Here is a 23907-nt window from a genome sequence, read left to right as displayed (position 1 = left end):
CTTCTTCTTTCCTAATTATTTGTTCGTCACAAATTGTGTTTGTTGTCATGATTTCTCACAACTCGAGTTGGCTTTGTACGACGCTTAAAACGTCTTTAAATAAATACTTTTTTAAATGTCTGAGGAAAATTAACGGGGAATCATTTCCTGGGCCCTGGTATAGGACTGCAACGCTCTATTGACAATATCTAATGTCACAACACCAACTTTGATGAGGCAGTATTGCATCATTTAAATTAATTTTAGTAATTTCCTTAAAAATATATATTTTTAATTTCCTGAAAAATGAACATTTTGGAGTTATGAGGTTTCCTCCGGACAGCAGAGATATATTAAAAAGGGTATCTTTGTAAAACAAAGAAAAGGTCCTGCACACTGTTCGTCAGACACAACAAAATGTTGCTCTTTATTAGGTCCACGTTTCGGTCGCTGCCTAATTTGACCTTCATCAGGACAGACAATTGTCCCTTTTCAGCCAGTGGTTAACATGAGTGAATATACTTACAATTTAGGCATTTAGCAGAAGCTCTTAATCCAGAGCGACTTACATTAAGCAAGAACAAAAAAGCATGGGAATACATCACATCACACATGCTATGGGCCATGATGGAGTCTGAAAAGGTGGGTTTTCACTTAACAACAGAACAGACACTGAGCATGTATTTCTAAATGAACATTTATTGTGAATACAAAAAAAAGATGGAGACCATAATGCTGCCTTTTTCCTGTAACCTTTTTCCTGTAAAGTCTTTGCGTTTGTGTGTGCATAAGTTCCTCTTTCTCTTGCTGTGTTGCCGGTTCAATGAAAACAAGTACAAATTAAAATATCTAATCTAACAGCGTCACATTGTGAGGTTGTACATCTGTTATTTAAAAACACATTGAGAAAAAATATTTCCAGAATTGTCTGTGGACAATTACATATGAATTTGTGGTTCTTTTTTTTTTTTTTTTTAAAGATATTTTTTTGTGGCTTACGCCTTTATTGATTTTTTAAGGGATAGAAAGTAGGCTGACAGGAAACGGGAGAGAGATGGGGGGATGACATGCGGTAAAGGCCGTGTCGGGTCCGGGAGTCGAACCCGCGGCACACCGCGACTGGATCACCAGTCCGGTGCCCAGACCGTTACGCTACGGCCTGGGCCGAATTTGTGGTTCTTGATGTGAAGAAATGTGGGAACCACTGATTTAAACAACATTAGGAAGCAACCCAAATAAACAACTACTTTACACTAGAATCAAGCTAGAAAAAAACATCAACCAGCCACTACTAATAATTTATTTGCAAGTGACTTTACAGAAAGAACAAGTCAAATAAGTCTTATAATAAGCTGACATGGCAACACTGCCTGAAGGAAGCAAAGCACACACACAAGGATATCCCCAGTACCTTGGCGGGGAAAAAGGTGTACGTGTAGTACATTTAAAAAAAAATGTCAGCGGCCATCAAGCCATCGTCACTTTAGACCGAGAAATATGTGCTGTAGGGCGTTTAGCGCAATTGCACATACAAGCTGCTTTGCTACATCCACCACACACCCAATCACGCTTGACAGGAAAGAGTTTTCTTTTTCAGCGTCATCTCTGGCTTTCTTCTCAACGTCTCTCTTCAACTGTGCCATTGCTTGTGTCAGAGCCGCCCCCTCAGGGAATATGTACGTCAGCTTTTCCATCGCTTTGTGTAGCTCAGGTTTATTGACGGTCAGAATCCTCGTTTGCTCTTTCTGTATCGCTCCCTCTGCTTCTTGGAACATCTCAGTGGTGTAGTGGCTTCTTCTGTTCTTTTCCGCCATCGACTCGATTTTCACCATCAGCTCGGTGACCTGAGAGGGGTCCTTGGTTGTGTTGTTGAAGACATGATAGCCACCGTCACATTTTTTGATCAGTTCCTGTAGTCTTGGACTCCCGTTCAAAAAGTCTGGAACTGGCATTCCGAGCTGGTCACTATAAGTGAACAGAAGGATGGTGAATTGGTTTGACATTTGACCAAATGCCTCCTGAATCATTTCCATAGATTTCTGCTCCTCTCCTGTGAATCTTCCCAGTCTGATCACATTCAGGAACACATGGGGACCGGGAGCAGCAAAACACATACACTGTTTGATCTCTTTAATGATTTTGTCTTCACTAAATCTGGTGTCAAACAATCCTGGAGTGTCAACAACAGACACCTTTCTACCTTGCCCTACTACACGTCCTCTGGCTTTCTGACACTGTTCTGTCTGAGATACGGGTGCAAATTTAGATGCAAAGGCTTCATAACCCAGGATGGTGTTTCCAGTGGCGCTCTTTCCAACTCCAGTCTTTCCAAGCATCACGATACGAACTTCTTCATCTGTTTGGAGAGCTGGTGGATTAAAATTATGTGGTTATATGGAAGATTATTAGAGGTTTACAAAAGTGTGTGTGTGTGTGTGTGTGTGTGTGTGTGTGTGTGTGTGTGTGTGTGTGTGTGTGTGTGTGTGTGTGTGTGTGTGTGTGTGTGTGTGTGTGTGTGTGTGTGTGTGTGTGTGTGTGTGTGTGACATACCTCTTGGACTCATGTCTGTAACGTTTTTGTTTCTCTGTAAAGAGAGACAGAAATCTGCATAATGAAGACGGATGATGTTTGAAGCAACAATTCTTCATCATGTAATCAAATGCAATAGAATCTTTATACTGTTAATAGCGGAGTTGTGTTATAAGAGTGGCACTTCTTAACATTTCTGCATAGGCCTACTGTCTTCACTTATAGGACAATAGCAGTGGTTTATTAGGCTATTGGAGTTAGCAACGTTTGGGTCTATTACGACCTTCATCAGGTATATCTGGGTTACAAAAGCAACAGGTAGGCTTATAGTATGCACACGCCAGTCTGTTACCATGGAGAGAGGACAGCCCATACAGGTAGTAAGGGTGGTAATGTTTCGAAACTAAATAATAATAAAAATAAATGACAAAAAATTACATTGACATTTCTTAAATATGTAATAGGTAATAGTTCCTGGGGCACAGCAGAGAAAACACTTCACAATTAAACACCAAATAATCCGATGCACCTGTACTTGTAGGCGTGCAAAAGGACTCTTCTCCTCTTCTCTTAAAAGTTACAATTATCAACAGTACCTTGTCAATTCTCCAAATAAAAAAATATTGAAATATCAGCCTGTAGACCTATTTCCAAAATAATCAATTGTGTTATTAGTTTATGGGTAATTTTATTAGCCTTGACAGAAATGTGAACCTCTATGGGGACCTACAACAGGTCACAGATAATGTCAGAGAGAGAAGGATGACTCTGGCAGGGCACTGCGTCAGGCTCCCAGAACTTGAGGCAAGTAAATTGACTATGGGAGCCAACCCAGGGTAAAGCCAGGAGGGGAAAGAAATGCGCCACCTACATACGTAGACGCACTGCGGTGCGACAGTTTAGATAACAACACTGTAGAGCTCAAGGGGAGTCCAGTAGTCCTGAGTTGGTGTTGGCTAGACCTCACTCTCAGTATTGACAGACAACATCAATGTGGTGCACAATTTGACAACTAGAGCAGGATATTTGACATGCATTGATGATTGTATACATAACTTGACTGAGAAGCCATAACTCACCTGAAGACGAGGAAAAGGAGACCTGATGATCAGACAATCACCTAATCGTGGTGGTCGTGGTCCTTCAACTCTGTTTGGATTGCAGGGAGAAGCTAGAAGTGTGATAATTAAGCAAGTTAGTGAGTAATAGTAACAACAACTCACAGTTAGGTTTCATTAATTAAAGGACTAGACTTCCATACTAGAAGGCTTTCTTACCTTTACTTGTACAGTAGTTGTTACTGTATGTCCCCACCAAAGAGCTCCAGGTGTTATTTTGTGCAAAAGTGCATTATTGGCTATTTCCCCTATACCATAAGCCCTCAATGGGGTTTGGGTTTTTGTGCTAATTCGCTTATTTTCCATCCCCAGCCCCATTCAATTCAATGCAATGCAATTCATTGAGGGCTTATGGTAGATAATTTCATTTAGATACGTGTAACAGTAACTTAGTCAGCAAACATTTTAAGGGACTAATTAATCAAATCATTGTCAATATATTGGTGAAAATAAAGACATTACAAATTCAAGACAATACATTTTTCAAACATTTCAGGCAAAGTTATTTTACACATCCAAACTTTCTATGAAGCTCTTATGTCTATAATGCATACATATAATATATTACCTGCTTATAACTCATAAATACTCATAACGCTTTATAAAGCATTTCATACTTAAGTAAAAGTACTGTAAGTTACTTTCCACCGCTGCAAGACACTAAAAGAAAAGTGATCTCAGTATCTTACTGTACCTGCTTCAATGTTGAATCCTGAAGTGGAGGTCTGGAGAGAGACAGACAGGCTACCAACACTGACAGACACATTGTCTCCCTGTCATTTATAGGAAATAGTAATCTACAGTAAACTACAGTAAGAACCTATCATCAGTCCAGACAGTACGGAGGTCACTCAATGCAGATAGTGCAGGAGATTACACACAATGAGTCTTTAAGGTGGTTGTGCTCTTATTTGATATCCTCCTCCTGTCACAGCAGTTCACTGTAGCTGCTGTGTTTGCACATTGTTGTACCTCGCCCAGCATATTGTATATGGGAGTTTTATGTCATTAGTCACATTTTCAAACCCTTCTTGGGTGATTATAATAATGTGGGAAGTATTTGTTCTCTGATGTCCGTCTAGTCTAGTGGACAGACAGGTTAGGAAATGTATCTAATTCTCAATTTTGTGTGCAGAGCCAGGTCTGCCAATGTCGGCCTTTCTCGATCGCAAGAAGACTGTGCTCACTGAGTCTGTATACCTATATAGTCAAGATTTCGGCAGGTATTGCCACGGTGTATTCTATGTGTAGGACCAATTTTAGCATGCTAGTTTGCTCTGCTTTTGGGTTGCATCTTTACATTGTATCAGCTAGCTTTCCTCTTGCTGTTTTATGATTTGGTTTAGTCCAGTGACTTTTCGATCTAGTAGAGTAGAGTATTTTGGTCATTAAAACAAATCAATACAGTGCCTGCTTTTTCTTTTGCAAAAGAAACCTTGACCAAAAAGGTGTAGGCTGAAGCCTAAGCTTATAGTGCCTACCCTTCTAACAAATAAATGGCTTTCACAGGTAAAATAATACAACAAAGCAAACAACAGAAGGGGGAAAAAAACAAGAAAAAAAAACAAACAAACATAACATAAAACAAAAACAAAGACAGACAGGACAATACAGTTAACAGGAACAAGACAAAAAAGAACAAAAACAACAAAACAAAACACAAAACGAGAAAACAAAACATCATATCAATGTTCTATAATGTATCTACTATTTTTGGTCTATACAATTTTTTTAATTTTTTTATTGTACTACAGTTTTTTAGTTCGTCACTCATCCAATCCATTCCACAGCTTGACCCCTCTGACCGATATGCACCTCTCTTTGATGTTCATTCTAGCATTTGTTTGTTTGAATATGGAAGTGCCTCTTAAGTTGTAGTAGCGGCTCTCTCTAGGCCAGAACAGCTCTTGGATACAGCTCGGGAGTAGTTGATTGTGTGCCTTATACATTGTTATTGTATCTGGTGTCTGGTGTCTCTGCTTGTGTTTATGCACAGAGTTTCAGGACCAGCTGAGGGGGCATCACTCTAGTCTAGAGCAGACCTGGGCATTACACGACCCGGGGGCCAAATACGGCCCTTTAGGCTTTGGCTGACTCTGACCGGCCACAGGCGGCCAGTGAAAGGTTAGTTTGGAAAATGGAAAATAAAACATACTTTCTAATTTTGCCTTATGCATGGACTAAAACAGAGGTAATAATAACATATATATTCTTACCAGCTTGTCAAAACAATGCCATTTATTGCTTTTTATATATAAATAATATTTATATTATGCAGAATTGAGTTCAGCCTTTTGGCCCTGCCCACCCCTGCTCTAGAGTTTCTCTGTGTGTGAGTGCCTTATGGAGTGCATTTGGGTCACTTTCTATTAGGTGGTTGATCATTTAAATTAGGCTAAATTATCTCTTTTTTACTTTGATTATGAGCGGGTATTGTCCTAATTCTGCCCAGTTTGGTGTTTATCCCATTTTTCAAGATCGTTGGTTCGCTAATGGTCCCCAGATCTCACAACTATAGAGGGAAATTGGTTCTATCACGTCCAGTATTTTAAGCCAGGTTTTAATTGGGATGACTATCTTTTGATGTTTATTTTGATGGCATAGAAGGTACTTCTTGCCTTGTCTCTCTCAGGCCCTTTGCAGCTTGTGAAACAGTGAAATGTCCTGTGCTGCTGATGTTTGGGCTGAGATAGCTATAGTTATTATTATTATTTTTTCTAATAGGATTGTATTTAGGAAGAATTGCTGGTTTTGGCGGCTGGATCTTTTTCTTTTTAAAATACATGCAGGTCTATCTATCTCTATTATTTATAGGAACTCAGGAAGTGATATGAGACCATTCATATAAATGCTGTGAAGTGATCATGTGACCTGATTAAGCAAAGTTCCATCTGCACCACAGAGAGAAGACGGCAACAGCAGCAAAGGAGAGATATCACAGTCAATGATTGATCTAATCAATGTTAGGATTTAACTACCTTCATCATTCCATTTGTTTGGAATCATTAATTAATATGTTCTTTTTTATATAATAGTATAGGCCTAGGTCTATGTTTCATGGTCAAATTCTATAGTCAATAATAACAAGTAATGTATTTTAATTGTATTGCACTTTTCATTCACAGGGAATCTCAGAGTGCTACATAGTTAAAACATCATAATCCAAACTGCCTCCCCCTGGCCAGCCGGGGCGCCTGATGGAGGGGAAAGGAACTGGTTGGAATAACGTGTTCCTTCCACGCGCTACGTCCAACCAGGGAAACTCCCCCCTGTCAGGTGTAAAGGAGCAACTTGGACACTCAGGAATGAAGGAAGCATGAGTTCAAGTCCGTTGCTCTCCCCTTGTCCCCCATGTATATGGTACTAGGTTGGTGGAGGGTGTGTAGAGCCCAGGATCACATTAGATAATTGACACAGGGTTTTTTTTTTTTTAAACATTATAATCAGTTAAAAGCAGGGTTAAAAAAAGTCAGGCACAAGCCGCACAAAGGGATATAATTGCTGACAGTAGCTATAGTAGCTAGTAGCTACAACAATTTAAAATGAAAAGGCCTTCCTGAACAGGTTTTTAGGCCCATTTTAAAAGAGTCCAGAGTCTGCCGTGCTCTTCCAGACTGTGGTCGATTGTACTGTATGCCATTTCCAAAATGGCCACTTCTCTACTGTCCTCAACAACAACAACATATCTCTGCTGTCGGGCAGAAACCAGCTAACTCAAAAATGTAAATTTGTCAGGAATTAAAAAATCTGATTTTTCAGGAAAGGAAGAAAACCCCTTGTTGTTGTTTTATTTTTATGTTGGGCATCACAGTTCATTACGTAATTGTTACACATGAATTGTTGCATTTCAACTATTTACACTCATTATGTTACAGATCATACAGTCCTAAGAGAGTAAGGGTCCCATATTAGGCTGGTTCAAGTCCTTCATAGTCCGTTCACTCCTAATGACAGAGTCCATTTTTGGTTTTGTTTTTAAACGACAACAACAATACAAACGTATGAATTGTGTCTTTAAATATTGTCAGATACTTGCATGAGATGGGGAGAGGTAGCCTGGCTCCATACAGCCCTGAATCGCTATATAGCCACGCTCATTAAAAAATATATGTTCTGGCGAGATAATAAGCCTAGAACCTTGACAGAGTACTTATCAATAGTCTGTGGAAGTGTGGAGGCAAGTGGAGTGCTGGTGAGCTCGACCCTAGCAACCAGACACCACTACGTCGCCTGATATTCTGATTCTGGTGGTGGGATTTATGAAATGAAATTACAAAACCTGAAAAATCTGGCTGGTTTCTGTCGGACAGCGACGACATTTCATTTAACTCATTGTATACTGCAGAGCCCATCACGGCGCAGTCGTTCTAGATTCTCTAGAAGCTCTCTTAAGGTAGCCTCTCGTTCTTCCATCTCTCTAGCTTCCAGAGCCTCTCTCGTATAGTCAGTTTGTCTTTTCATTTCTTCCATCTCACGTCTCATGTCGTCATTCTCTTTAGCAATTCGTGCTAGTTGTTCCCGTCGTTCTTTCATCATTTCCCTCTCTGCTTTTTGCAGAGCCTCTCTCTCGATTCTTCTCTGCAGTTGTTCCATCTCTTTACGTCTCTTCTCTCGATTCTCTTTAAGAACTCTCTGTTTGTCTTCCTCTATGGCTCTCTTTGCTGCCTGCAACATCGCAGTGGTGTAGTGGCTCCCTCCATTCATCTCCACCATCGACTTGATTTTCACCAGCAGCTCAGTGACCTGAGAGGGATCCTGTTTTTTGTTGTTGAAGACGTGATAGCGACCATCACATGTGTTGAGTATTCCTTGTAGTGCTGGATCATCGTTCAACATTTCTTCAATCGTCTCATCCTCAAGTCGGTCACCATGAGTGAACAGAATCATGGAGTATGCATGTGACCTTTGGCCAAACATTTCCTGAATCATTTCCACAGATCTCTGCTCCTCTTCTGTGAATCTATCCAGTTTGATCACAATCAGGAACACATGTGGACCAGGAGAAGCTAAACTAATACACTGTGTGATCTCTCTAGTGGTTTCTTCTTTGCTAAACCTGGTGTCGAACAAGCCTGGCGTGTCAACAACGGCGACCTTTCCACCAGCCATTACACCTGTGACTTTCTGACAGTTGACTGTCACAGATCTACATCTAGATCTAGAGTCAAAAGCTTTAAAACCCAGCATGGTGTTTCCAGTGGCGCTCTTTCCAGCTCCAGTCTTCCCAACCATCACAATGCGAAGTTCTTCATAATTTCTGACGAGATCTGCAGTGGATTAAATTGATAATGGTTAATGATGCTAAACATCTGAGGTTTCCAAAAACATTGTTTAATAACTCTATGATGACAAATTTGACAATTAGTCATTAGAGAACTTATTTCAGCTTGTCTTGTTTAACCACCTAAACACTATAGGCTAGTCCTATCCTAGCCTTTCACTATGCGAAATTCTTCATAATTTATGATGAGAGCTGGTGAAATACAATCAAAATGGTTATGCTAAACATTTGATGTTTCCAAAAACGTTTAATGACTATTTGCTTTGCTTGTATTGATTAACAACTTGCCCTGAGTCCCTCTCTAGGCACCCTATTTTTTGACCACCAAAAATAACTTCTAAGCTCACAGAAAAATAAGTTGTGAGTTTGTAGTTCTGCCCAGAATAGGGCCGCTATAGGGCTGTAAAAAAAAACCTGTATAACAACATTCTGTGCATGCTTACCATTTCCCTTCTTTCTTAGCGAAGCTGCACTCATGTCTGTTTTTAGGATGGTGTCGAGAGAGAGAGAGAGAGAGAGAGAGAGAGAGAGAGAGAACATTATAACATAATCTGTCACAAGTTCATAACACAATTTTCAGCAACCATTTTACATTACATAGCACGGGAAATGTGTTCTCTGCAGAACACATCCACCCAGGGGCGCTGACTTATCACTTATTTTCTTTGCATTGGGTAGCCTACTTTCTTTTTCCTTCTTTTTTTTTTTTACAGTTTGCTAACAGCACAGACAGTGGTACGATTTTGCAACACAATAGCATGTGCATGTGCATGTTTTTATTGAGAACAGATTATAAATTGTTACACAGACATTATGATATGAAATACATTTTTCTTTTATAGAAACAAAAAAAAGAGAAAGAAAGAAAAAGATAAAGAAAACCCTCAACCCTCCCATACTGCTCAGTGACACCGCATACTATAGAATAGAATAGTAAGATGATGAAATGCTCATGGAAAACATCTGAAAAGAAAGTGGCGTACAGTCAACCATATCAGTGGTATCCTGTCTATTAATTGTTTTTACTCAAGTAATGGACAAGGGGCAGCCACACCTTATCAAATTGTCTCTTGGTTTCTCAGGAAATACCTTATTCTCTCAAGACGAAGTGTACACCCTCACATCTGGTTTTAGTTACATATTTTAATAAATATTTTAGAATCCTGTTACAGACAAACACGATGCATGATGCCGGACTAAATGGGCCTATATAATCCTTCATGTCACTATAAAAGACAAGCCGTCTCAGTGTCTTACCTGCTTCAGTGTTGAAATCTCTGTCCGATCAACAAGGTCCAAGTTCCCACAGAGAGAGTTCTCAGGTTTTCTCCCTCACACAGTCTGAAATGGCTTCAATAGGGGGAGCCAGAGATCTGTCTCTCTCATTTACAATAAGCCAGACCATTTCTTGTAAATGGGGTGGGGGGGGGTATAACACACAGCACCCTAGATAAGAGTAGTTTATAGTGTAGCGACTAGAAAATATGTTTCTAGCTCCTAATGTAGAGTGTGGGGGACTCCATGCAGTCAACAAACTAAGTAGGCTATAGGGTTTAAGTGTATATTTAATAAATCAAACTGTCATGTAAACAGAATCTATTAAGTATCCCTTTGCTAGGGGTTAGGGCACCTGTTTGATACTTCCAACTGTTCTGAGGCATAGAAACAGTGTTGCAGACAGAGGGTGGAAATGAATGATTAACCACTAATTGTTGTTGGTTGCCAGTTCCACTGGCACTGATGCCGATGACTGAGAGAGCATGGTGCAGAGTGGTCAAATTTACCCAAAAGGACCCGTACGGGTACAGTCTCAGAGTTAAATTAAGACTAATTAATCTATATTGAATATTGAACCGAGAAATGTGTTAATGTCATTCTAATGAAAATGTGTGTGAAATTGATTTGGAGCCTTGTGGTATATTCCATGATGCACGTCAGAGCATATAGCAGAATTTTTTATTCACCGTGACATTTTCTGCCATACACTGAACCAGAGTCGGCTCTATACTTGGACCACTTTCTCCCGTCTACAGCAGGGGGGGGGGGTGTGTGTGTGTGTGTGTGTGTGTGTGTGTGTGTGTTTGTGTGTGTGTGTGTGTGTGTGTGTGTGTGCAGAATATGGATGCTGGGGTGCAAGTGGTATAGACTAACCACTTGCACCATCATTCTCTAACCATGATTAAAGAATGACATCACCCCTTTTCAACCTATGCTCTCACTAATGCTCATTATAATATGGACGGTATCATTTTTGTCTACTCTGTCTGTGTCTCAGAGGAGGACTGTGGACAGTTCAGAAACTCGCCTACCAGTGACATCATCAATGTGGAATCCAAGCTATAAAAGGGCAGGCTTTTTATTCCTGGAAATGCCAGGAAATGTAGGCCTATATGCTTATCTCTGTAAAAGCCGTTTGTACTTTAATCTTTGAGACAAGCCTATAATATGCTACTGGCATATGCTATAATGGAAGCCATTGTTCTCGTGTTAACTAAAGATCCACCCATTGTGTTGCGTTGCATTCTGCATGCAAATGGATAAAGTGGTACTTTATTGATTATGGTGATAATATCGTTAATCACAATTATGTTGGAAATCCCCTCATTTAGACGAGCTTTTATCGGCCTGTTTCCATTGTAGCCTCCCAGACCCATGCAAGGCAGATGGCTGCATGTGAACACCTGGAAGACAGTGTAGACAAGATTTACAGCGACAGTGCTGTATTTTATTTCTCCTTCGCACCACCAAACCTTCCCGCCCTCTATGGCTGTCAAATGGCAAATAATTAATAAATACATGGCAACATAACCCCATCTGAAAATACTTTGTACAATATAAATTAGGGTCTGAGAGATAGAAATGCCATTAAATGGGGTCCGTAGACTAAGCACAAACAAGGGACTAAATTAATTTCGCTCCTATGCCACCAAAATGTGGAACGCCCTACCAACAGTCATTAAGACATCCTTCAAAACTGCTCTCAAAGGGCACCTATACAGACGGCTGCAATTTGAAACTGTCTCCCGTAAAATCTGAATCCCCCCCACCCCCTTTCCCCCCTCACTGTATATTTTTCTTTTCCCTTTTTACCTCCTCTATGATGATTTCTGTTTTCGGCTTTGACTATATAGCGCTGTATATTCGTATACGTCTCTAGATGTTTTGATGAATTGAAAATGATATACCTAAAACATTATGGCATACCTTTTTCACATGGGGGTCCGTGGGCTAATAAGTGTCAATTTGGGGGTCCCTTTGAAGGACCCCCTATGATATGGGGACCCCAAGTTAGCTCTTGAAATGGACCCCAGAGTCTTAATGCCGCCCCTGCCTGATGTTCACAGTTTAATGTGCCAGTGTATAGGAGCGCATGGGAAAGAGGCTGCTGGTATTCCCCCAACCTGAGCACTGTCAGTTTCATTCTTCCTCTAGTGATGAAGTAAAGCATCCTCTAATTGCTAACTGGTGAGACCCAACTGAAATTATGAATAACAAGATGTGTAAAAATGTGAGGTAGCATGCCAATCTATACTATCTAATGAGACATTGAGAGGTTTGAGGAGTCTTACCTTTTGGCTTCAAAACATGTTTGATCATTAGCTGGTGAGTATAATAATAATAATAATTTATTGTCCTGAAGGATATTCGGCATGGGTGGTCATCAATATTGAGAACAACACCTAGATTGTAAACAAAAGTCATTTGTATAATTAGTTTACATAATATTGATATTGTTATATCACATTTTATTACATTATTTTATTTTGACATTCACACAAATTGATGAACAATCATGGGTTTAAAATACACGACTCCAAAAGCACAGCTGAGGTGGTCAAACCTTTCATTACATTTTATTACACAATTAGAAGTCATAGCTTGATCTTGAACAAAATTATCATGTCTTTTTTCCCAAGCCTGACAAATACAATCTTTTTATATGAGCATGCAATTTTCCAAAGATCGCTATAAATTGCTGTTTATTGTAGTGCGGATTTCTTGACTTAATGGGCTGTATTTTGCGTGTCTTAAGTACCAGGTCTTATTCCCTAACTTGAGTAAACTAAAGACCTGGAGGCGTGATCAATGCCATTTGGCTATTCTGAGTGGCCAAAGAGCATTGATCACGCCTCCAGGTCTTTAGTTTACTCAAGTTAGGGAATAAGACCTGGTACTTAAGACACGCAAAATACAGCCCAAAATGTCTCCACTTTCAGACAGTTTTTAAGTTGCTTGATTCAGTATTCAGATATTTGATATGAACTTTATCAGACACGCTTCCAATACAAACCCATCGTAACTTCAAATTCCATTTTAACCATGATAGATTCATTGAAAACACCAGACCTTATAGTTCTGTTGGACAATATCGGTCTTGTCTAGTCATGTAACGATATATCGTATAATTTATCGATATAAACTGGTGACAATTTAAATCAATTTAACCCTTGAGCCCCATTGCCCTGCGGCTGTCCACCTCTGAACAGCGCTCAGCGGGTCAATGGAGACCCAATTGGTCTCCGGTTCCAACTCCGATGTTGCAGATTTTCCCCCTGGACCCCCCTGGGGTTAAATCATGTATTGCGATCCAAACAGCAGAGGGTACAATCGGGTTAAACTCCCTTTCTTGTTCAGCTGCCTGTGTCACGTGTTGACGTGTAGTAGCGGAGCAGACTGCAAGGCACAGACGGAGACGCACAAGCAATATTGTAAAAGAAAAATAAGAAAATATTGGATTTGTGTAAAAGTAATGGTAAAAATGTGGTTATTTGTGTGGAAAATATACAAATCGTGAAAAATCGTATTGTGAACCTAATATCGTGATTCAAATAATATTGTGAGTTGAGTGAATCGTTACATGCCTAGTAGTGTCCTTTTAATTTAATATGTGAGGGAGGAATGTACTTTTTTATTTTTTGGTGGAAATTTAAAGCATTCAAATAAAAATAATAAAATAGAATAAACAAGATGGAAAAAGCCATTGAAAAAACACGCCCCCTTCACGAAGTAGAAGAAATTACGAGGGGTTTGTATATAGGATCAAATTAATATATATCTAAATACTAAATCAACCAACTTAAAAAACTTTCTGGGGCGCTCACAAAAGCTAAACCTTTTTTTAAGTGAAATATCCCGTTGTCTTAACCGTCATTCATTGGATACTGCACTTGTCTGTAGCTTTGTCAACAACTGTATCTTTGTCAACAAAGTCTACAACTGTATCAATTGCGTTCCCTATAACGGCCCCTATTTTTGCACCAGTTTCTCCTGCAATTTTCTCTCCGAAATTACGTCCAATTTCCGTGAACGTTCTCTCTGCAGTATCTCTTGCTTCTCTCTCGTGTCGATCTTGCATCTCTTTCATTTCTCTTTCGTGAGCCTCTCTCTGTTCTTCCATCTCTATACGTTTCCTCTCTTCCATCTCTCTGGCAATTCTTGCTTGTTCTTTCAGTTGTTCTTTCTTAAATTTCTCTTCTTTTTCCAGAGCCTCTCTGTCATATTGTCTCTTCAGTTCTTCTGCCTCTTTTTCGTATTTCTTCTCCAGTTCTGCCATCTCTTTGTGTCTCTTCTCTTCATTCTCTCTGAGAATTCTCTGTTTCTCCTCCTCCAGTGCTATCTCCGCTGCCTGGAACATTGCAGTGGTGTAGTGGCTTCCTCCGTTCATCTGCACCATCGAATTGATTTTCACCAGCAGCTCAGTGACCTGAGAGGGGTCCTGTTTTTTGTTGTTGAAGATGTGATAGCGACCATCACATGTGTTGACTATTCCTTGTAGTACTGGATCATCGTTCAACATTTCTTCAATCGTTTTATCCTCAAGTTGGTCACCATAAGTGAACAGAATCATGGAGTATGCATGTGACCCTTGGCCAAACCATTCCTGAATCATTTGCACAGATCTCTGCTCCTCTTCTGTGAATCTACCCAGTTTGATCACAATCAGGAACACATGTGGACCAGGAGAAGCAAAGCTAATACACTGTGTGATCTCTCTAAGGGTTTCTGCTTTGCTAAACGTGGTGTCGAACAAGCCTGGCGTGTCAATAACAGCGACCTTTCTACCAGCCATTACACCTCTGACTTTCTGACAGTTGACTGTCACAGATCTAGTTCTAAACTTGGAGTCAAAAGCTTTTTCACCCAGCATGGTGTTTCCAGTGGCGCTCTTTCCAGCTCCAGTCTTCCCAACCATCACAATGTTCTTCATCATTTATGATCAGATCTGGTGGATTAAAAGGATATGGTTAATGAGGCTAAACATTTGTGGTTTTTGCTTGTCTTCATTAACCACCTAAACACTATAGCCTATTTGACAGGAGTCCAGCTAGGGGCCTCTTTCCTTTCTCTTTCTAAAATAGATCTAGCGCAACACTGTGAGCTTGTAGATGGTTTTGCCAAATGTTCCCCCAGAATAGAGATGCTAGGGTTCATGTGGTTAAACACCTTAAGGGCTCGGGCCTATTTAACCCATTAATAAAATGTGCCCATCGTTTATAGCGCCCGGACCACTTTTACCGACGGACCGGATGTTGTTGTGAATGTCTGTGACGGGAGGTAAGAAAACATCTATCGCGACTGGACCGCGGGGGGTCATACCTATGTTCCCTCAGCCCTATGTTCCCTCAGCCCCGAGGTGCGCTGCGGGTCGGGAGAGGGTTGCGGTTAGGTTTAGGTGTCTGCCCCGGGGGTGCGCTGCGGGTCGGGAGAGGGTTGCGGTTAGGTTTAGGTGTCTGCCCCGGGGGAGGTTAGGGTTAGGGTGAGGGAGGAGGTAGGTTGTCGTAGGCTGAGGGAACATAGGGCTGAGGGAACATAGGTACGGTCCCGACCGCGGAGGGCCGTCAAACACAGGATATTTTTTCATAATTAGACGGATGATTTAGATCGCGAGTTATTAATGTTTTAAGATTTTCGTTGTCGTCAGCTAAACAGGCAGGGAACATTTTCGATGACGTGTCACTGTTGTGCAACTCTGAGGATTGCGCAACAAGCGCCTCTAGGCTGTATAGAGCGATGCGACCGGTTTTGATATCACTAATTTGACGGAGATTAATCAATCACGGGCCCCGAAACTGTTTTAAAGATGGAGTGCTGTGATTTTTGAATTTTTGTCTGTTTTGTATTTGTCTATTGAGTTAACATTACTCTAATAGACCCCTAGGTGTGGTTAGAATATTGAAATATGTCTTCCCTGTGTATTTTGGTTTTCTTCGATCTTCTTCCCTCCCCTAACGCCTCCCCCTTTATCAAACAACAACAGCTGTGCGGCTTCAGTTCAGGTTGATCACCAACCATCACCACCCACCTGGAAAACCAGGCATACTAGCTGCATAATTTTAACACTTTCTGTACACTTTTTATTAATTTTTTATCATCATATAGTACCTGATGATCATGTTTTAGGGGTTAAAAGATCACGGCATTCCCTCTTTCAAAAATAAAATGTCTCTTGCCGGGATTGATTGATTGATTCAATGTATTAACAGTTTGCAGAATTACAGTACATTTCAAGCACAAACTCAATACAACGACTGTTAACTGTGAGTGGACGACCCAATTAAGCATTACACTTGTTTACAAGAGGGTCCACCATGTTCAATTCATCAAAACATTTAGAGACATACAAATAGACACACTATATAATCAAAGAACAGAACAGGAATTCATCATAAAGGAGATAAAAAGGGAAAAGAAACATATTATACAGTGAGGGGAAAAGGGGGGGGATACATACCATCAAGTCCCCTGTTGCTCCCTGAAGCCATGTCTGTTTTGAGGGTGTTTCTCTTGAGAGAGAGAGAGAGAGAGAGAGAGAGACGGAGAGAGAGACGGAGAGAGAGAGACGGAGAGACGGATGTACCATTAGCCCCTTTCTCATATGAACACTGGCACATGTCCGGGGAATCAGGTCGGGTCGGTTGTCTGATGTTGGCCTTTCACACATGTAGCATGCAATGTAGAATGTCCATTTCAGATGCATTCACACAAAAAGGTAAATAAATAGCAAGTTTGATAAGTCGAGGGGTGGAGTCTGGACTCTGGATGCAGACATTAATTACTCCCTCTCAAATATAACGCACGCACGCACACGCGACAGCATGTGGCAGGTGAAGTAGCATGCCAATCTATACTACCGTATAAGGGTTTGAGGAGTCAGTGTCATGGCTTCTTATGAATACAATTGATTCATGAATTGATATAAATCTATTGATAAATGATCACATATCATCTGTCTTTAGGCATCAAAACATGTTTGATCATTAGCTGCATGGTGAGTGGTCATCAATATAGACGCGCACACACACACACACACACACACACACACACACAGACGCACACACACACATAAAAAAAGACAATAACATTTTATAATTTAGACTGACGTAATTAAAGCGGGTCATATTTTAACCCGAGGGCCACATTAAGTGAATGTGGCCCCCGTGCCGCCAGTTGCCCATGTATGGTCTAGGCCCTAGACTCTAGGGCCTGACTCACACCTTCGCAACAGATTGATGTATGCTTGTTGTATGAGATGTATAGCTGATGCAAGCTCGCAATACATTTCCAATGGGAGTCACATGGTTTGACACAACATTTCTGTTGTATGAGGGGGAGGGGGCAGTCGAAACACAGCCGAAAGCCGTACAACACAAATGTTGTGTCAAACCATGTGACTTCTTCCATTGGAAATGCATTGGGGCAAGATGTATCGCGCCCTTTGTATACATCTAGCATGCATCAATGTTGTATGCTAGATCAAAAGGTGTGAGTCGGGCCTTACTCTAAAGAGTTGGATAACAGTGGCTGGTGGATTCATCAACTAATTATATTACAGAGGTGACATTTGCAAGGTAAATGCTGAATATGCATAATTATGACTGACAACACTAAAGTTCCCCCATTATGCAAGTGAATAGAATAGAATACAATTTGAAAACTAGAGTATATTGTGGGTTAATAAAAAAGGCCTACATTAAAGAGGTTATTTCAATCGGTGATCACTCCGATAATAAAATAATAAAATAATAAAACATCCACATCATGAGCACATCCCTGTGAATGAGTACATGTCGCCTGAAATGCTCCCTGTGAATGAGCAGTGGTGGAAAGTACTTACACTTAAGTACTGTACTTAAGTACAATTTTGAGGTATTTGTACTTTACTTGAGTCATTCCAATTTCCAGTACTTTTACTTCTACTCCACTACATCTCAGAGCCAAACTTTTACTCCACCACAATTATTTGAAAACTTTAGTTACTGGTTACTTTGGAGATTTAAATTTTGATCAGAAAACATACATTGACCACTTCAAAGCCACACTTTTCATTTGAAAACGCATTGTGAGCTTTTTGCGACGCATTCTGAGCTTGTAGATCTGCTATTTTCAATAGATGTTCTACACATTTTGAACTTGTGAAGTGGGACATTCTGCACAATGAGTACTTTTACTTTTAGTACTTTAAGTACATTTTGATGCCGATACCTTTGTACTTTTGCTCAAGTAGCCTACATTTTCAATTCCGTACTTTTACTTGTAACGGAGTAGTTCTTTATTGCAGTATTGGTACTTTTACTTAAGTAAAACAATTGAGTACTTTTTTCCACCACTGTGAATGAGTGCATGGTGCCTGAGATGCTGTCACTCACCTGACGACAGGGAAACGAGACGCGAGGTGATGAGACGTTCCTCCTGGACCATGTGGTGCTTCTGAGACTGTTCTGAGAGCAGAGAAGTGGAAGTGGAATAAGTGAGGAGTTAGTAATACATACTGTAGATGAATAGATAAATACACCAACACACAGATATAAGTGTTCAATACAGGGCCGGTTCTAAGGAGGGGCAAGGGTGGTGCGTACTGCGTAGCCCACCCAAACGCGCGTCCTGCCCAATCAAATGTTATGGATTTGAAACTACTGTAATTAACTCATACGTAGCTAAATGGCAGTAGCAATACTTCAGCACAGGCTAACATAGATATTTATTTATTTTAGAAAGAGAGTTGTAAATCTAAATTATTTTTTTGTTTGTCTTACTGGATGGCTATTTGTTAAAAGAAGTCAAAAACGTATTTGGCCTAGAATGAGTTTTAAGTAATTCTACATCAAACTGTGAATATCAGCAGGTCAAAGGTTCAGGTTCAGATTTATTTGTCATATAGATACAGAGTATAAATACAATGAAAATTATGTTGCTCAGAGCACTCTGTCTTACATACACAGGACATAAAAGGACTGCAATGAAGCAAGATTTTTATTGCAGTGAATGGAATGGACTTTCACTCCACTATACATTTCAAATATTACTTTTGACTCCACTTCATTTCTAGGAAGTGTCATGAACTGGCTCACATCATGACAAAAAGGGAGACGACACACAGGATTAAACTTAACATTATTTTATTTATAACTAAATAAGGCTTAAAAGGTGCAAAATGTATGAGGTGTGATTGGTCAGTGACATCAGTAGTGTAAAGTGTGTATGGCTGTGTGAACATGGACTGTATGTGCGAGTGCAGAAAGCAACAGAACCGAAACTACTTCAAACAAGCATAATCAAACAAGCAGTGGGTTAAAATGCACTTTTGAATAATGAGGTACTTATTTTTTTAAAGCATGTTCATGTTTGAATACGTAGCCTACTTTAACTCAAGTGAGAATGTGACAGAGTAACCTTCACTTGTAGTTGAGTAATATTTTACCTTTTTAAGTGACTAAATTAGTCAAATTATATTCAGTTTCAGATTAATTAAAAATCGAATTTGGAAAATGATTGCAAAATGTTTGTTGCTGAATACTGATCAATATGCTGTCATTAACGTCCATGTAAAGAGGTTAAGTGTCTTACCTGCTTTGATGATGAAATCCTTATGTAGCCTACAACAGTGTAGGTCTGCAGGATATAAGCCGAGGAAGTATAAAGTAAAGCTATGAAGCTCCTTCAACAAGGATGACCAGCTCACTGACACATATCTCTGGTTGTCTCTGGTATTTTATAACCTCACGTCCCCGTCAGTTCAGTGGGGGGAGTCAGAGATCTGCCGTTTATAAGAAAAGGGACGTTTATTGTAAATGCTGTGGCGGGATCTTTTCTTATTTTTTTGTTCTTTACAAAACTCAAAAAATATTATTTTTGAAATATTTGAACCGCATGGATCCTAATGTCTCTATTCTGGGCATTCCATATCAGGCGAACATTCCACTAAAACAGATTTGTGTTACAACGCCATTTTAGGTGAAGAGATTTGGTTTATAAAAATCCCACCCGTGAAGTGAGGGGCGCTCTAATGACCTTATACCGACCTTAAAATTAGTTATGTAATGTTACCAAGCACTCACATGCCGACAGCCGATTTGCTTAGACACATATGATGTAAATTCTCCATTCATTGTCAATGGCATTTAATGTTTGTGTAAGACAGAATCTACACTATAGCTGTTTATAGGAGGGGCCCTCAAAAAGTACAAAGTGATGTCATTGGGTAAACACAAACACCGCTCAAAAAAGGAGGGGACCAAGTATAGAGCCTGGGGGATCCGAGACTATATAGTGGTTAAGAAACAGGCTGATCCCTGACATTGTCTAGTGCACTGGTTCTCAACATTGGGTCTGGTGACCCCCAGGCACAGCTCAGTGACCTTGTGGTTAGAGTGTCCGCCCCGATAGTGGGAGGTCGGGGTTCAATTCCCGGCCGGGTCATACCAAAGACTCTAAAAATGGGACCCAAGCCCCCTTTCTGAAACCAGCTCCTCGCCACTCGCCCTACACACTTGGCCTCGATACGCACGTTCACGCGAGGCTGCGCCATATTAAGTGTTGTCCGAAACAAGCAGCCTTGACTGGAAGTGGCTTATGAAGCCCTCAAGAGCGAGTCTGTGCCGATCTAGACTTGATTGCCTTGTGCAGCCCTGCTCTCTGTCCGCATGGAAATCACGACCTACAAATGTAAGTACCACGGCCCATGGTCCACCACAAATAAATGATAAATAAACTCATCCTAAACAATCTTCATCTGATGCAGAATAGACAATGCTCACAAGGGCTCTTTATTTACCCCACAGTGAAAAAACTATAAATGAAACCACACAAACAAAACAACTTTTAACACAATGATTTATTAACAGTCACGCTGTATTTCCTTTTTCCATATTAATGAAATCCACATGTCACACAAACATACACGATGCAGTGCAATATAACTGTACAAACAAAATAACAGGTAACACAATTGCATGATGGTAACCATGGCAACGAATGGTGTCTTTCCTGTTTCTGCACAAGGAGGGTGAGTTTAACAGTTTTTTATACCCAGCACCATAATCAAGGGAACTTGATTCAGCTGGAGGGGCACTTCCTGACCAGGGAAACTCCCGAGAGCACTTCAAGTCAAGGGACTGGTTTCAGAAAGGGCCAATGCATCCCTGCTTGACACTCACGCTACAGAAACGGGAGATAGGCCCCTGCCCTATATGGGCCCCATGGCTCAGCAAGGCTACTTACTTACTTAAAGAGTTAAATGAACAATGACGAGTTTGCAGTCTGAGAGATTAAAAAAAATCGTATGAAATGATGATACCCTATAATGGCCTAATCCTGGGGTCCTTGACATTAAAAGGCTTGAGAATCATTGGCCTAGTGGGTCCTTGGCATCACAGCGTGAGAGTTCCCACCCCGTAACAATGGTAGAACAGACACACATGCCGCTTAAACGGGTCCACAATCATGTAGGCAAAGGTTTGCTCCTGGTCTCGTCTCGCCGGGTAACAGCGGCCGGACGCGTCATAAGCGCAGACTTTGAGCACCGTGGAGACGACGCTGATCTCCTTCGTCTCCGGGTCCTTCTTGACACTCACGAGGTCCTTGTAGATGAGCTTTGTGGTGTCAATGTAGGGAGAGACGACGTCTTCGTACTGGCAGAGCTCTCCTCCCAGACACAGGTGCTTGAAGAGGCGGAAGAGGAACTCCGCGCGCTCCTCTCGTCCGACGACGCGATAGTTCTCGCTGTCCTCGTCCTGAAGCATGCGCCGGAGCTCGTCGTAGTCGGGGTGCGCCTCGTGGTAGCATTTGAGCACGTGTCCGGAGGACCTCACGATCTCGCGGGTGTAGATCGGGTCGAAGAGATCCATAGACACTTTGGTGCACGGCACCGGCTCCACCTCCACGGACACCACCGGGCTGTCGAGGGGAACCCAGGCCCCCGCCGCCTCCATCTTTCTCAGGCTGGCCCCCACGGCGGGGTCTTTGAAGAAACTCTGTGCAAAGTCCTTGCCGCTGTACGGGTAGAACTTCTGGTCAAAGCAGTAGCATTGGGCCGATATCCTCCCAAACATGGACCATTTCAGGAGTAACTGTAACGTGTCCTTGTCTTGCAGGAAGGAAAATGTCTTTTCTAGAGGCGTGAAAGAAAACGTTTGCTCAAACGAGCACGTCACTTCGGCCATTTGTAGTATTTTGTATTTTTCAAAAAAGTGGGTAAATGTGAACAAAAATGTCTGAAGTAGGCCTACAGTTACGCTGAAATAAAATATAATTGTGTACGAGAATCCACAAAGTTTACAATGGTCATGGCTTCCCTTGTATTTCAACAGCACAATGTATCACCATGGCAACGAATGCCCAAGACTGATGACATCATCTGTAAACATTGCAGGTCACAAGACCTACTGCAGTCCAATCAGTGGGAGGCCACCTCCCTCACAAAAGCTGTGATGTGTCGGGGGATCAAGTGGCACTGCAACAGAAGCCAGTGGTGGAAAGTAACTAAGTACAATTACTTAAGTATTTTGAGGTATTGGTACTTTAGTATTTTCATTTTCCAATTTCAAATACTTTTACTTCTACTCAAGTACATCTCAGAGGCAAATATTGTACTTTTTGAAAAACTTAGTTACTAGTTACTTTGTAGATTTGGATTATTATTACAAAACATACATTAACCACTTCAGCCCTATATACATTTCGGCCATTTGAAAATAGCCGATCTACAAGCTCACGGTGCGAGGCATTGTGACTGTAAGCTTGTAGATCTGCTATTTTCAAAGATTATTATACATTTGAAAACTTTAAATGGGACATTCTGCACAATTAGTACTTTTACTTTTGGTAAATTGGTACTTTAAAGGGATATTTCACTTTATATGGTCTCTCTCTCGCACACACACACACACACACACACACACACACACACACACACACACACACACACACACACGAGGACACCAGTATTATAGGAGCAGTAAAGGGCGTTGAGCAACACTCTGAATTAACCCCTAATTGCTCCCGATGTGCAGGTTGGTGCCTTGCATGCATGGTTTCCTCCACCATTTGTGTGTGTGTGCGTGTGTGTGTGTGTGTGTGTGTGTGTGAATGTAATGCACAACCTATGTAAAGGTGTGTGAATGTGTGTGTGAATGGGTGAATGTAATGCACAACCTATGTACAGTAAAGGTGTGTGAATGTGTGTGTGAATGGGTGAATGTAATACACAACCTATGTAAAGGTGTGTGAATGTGTGTGTGAATGGGTGAATGTAATACACAACATATGTAAAGGTGTGTTAATGTGTGTGTGTGTGTGAATGGGTGAATGTAATGCACAACCTATGTACAGTAAAGGTGTGTGAATGTGTGTGTGATTGGGTGAATGTAATACACAACCACCGGGGCGGCGGTGGCTCAGGGGTAGAGTGCCTGGATGGTAACCGCAAGGTTGCCAGTTTGAACCCGGGTTCCCCCAGAGTTACTGTCGAAGTGTCCTTGAGCAAGACACTGAACCCCTAATTGCTCCCGATGTGCTATAGTTGGTGCCTTGCATGGTTTCCGCTGCCATCGGTGTATGAATGTGTGTGTGAATGGGTGAATGTAATGCACAATCTCTGTAAAGCGCCTTGGATAAAGGCGCTATATAAATGCACCATTTACCATTTACCAACCTATGTAAAGGTGTCATACACAGTACCAAGTCGGCCCATGACCAATGGCATTTTAAAAACAAAGTGCGGGG

The 23907-nt window shown here is 41.0% G+C and overlaps 3 protein-coding genes across 3 annotated transcripts in view; 1 reads left to right on the top strand and 2 right to left on the bottom strand.

Annotated features, from left to right (window-relative positions):
• The window catches only part of LOC310858190 (uncharacterized protein), a gene marked incomplete at its 5' end in the record, with an annotated part of 208254 nt that overhangs the window by 3497 nt on the left and 180850 nt on the right, over nt 1–23907 (top strand). The gene's annotated exons all lie outside the window — the stretch shown is intronic.
• On the bottom strand, nt 3629–18604 carry LOC310859140 (GTPase IMAP family member 8-like; the record flags this gene model as incomplete). Its single annotated transcript, XM_083765541.1, has 5 exons — nt 18551–18604; nt 16640–16691; nt 14200–15130; nt 8102–8893; nt 3629–3657 (listed from the first exon to the last, which is right to left on the bottom strand). Exons 3-5 carry the CDS (start codon nt 15116–15118, stop codon nt 3629–3631), a joined length of 1740 nt encoding a protein of 579 aa, XP_083621667.1. The 5' UTR covers nt 15119–15130; nt 16640–16691; nt 18551–18604.
• cfap300 (cilia and flagella associated protein 300) lies at nt 21555–22346 on the bottom strand (the record flags this gene model as incomplete). The annotated part of the gene is made up of 1 exon (XM_083765540.1): nt 21555–22346. The coding sequence occupies one exon, from the start codon at nt 22344–22346 to the stop codon at nt 21555–21557; it is 792 nt and encodes a 263-aa protein (XP_083621666.1).

This window comes from Protomyctophum parallelum, assembly GCF_964188405.1.
Source record: "Protomyctophum parallelum genome assembly, chromosome: 5".
Classification (NCBI taxonomy): Eukaryota; Metazoa; Chordata; class Actinopteri; order Myctophiformes; family Myctophidae; genus Protomyctophum; species Protomyctophum parallelum.
The sequence above is the reverse complement of the archived record's forward strand: the minus strand, read 5'-3'. Positions and strand labels throughout refer to the sequence as shown.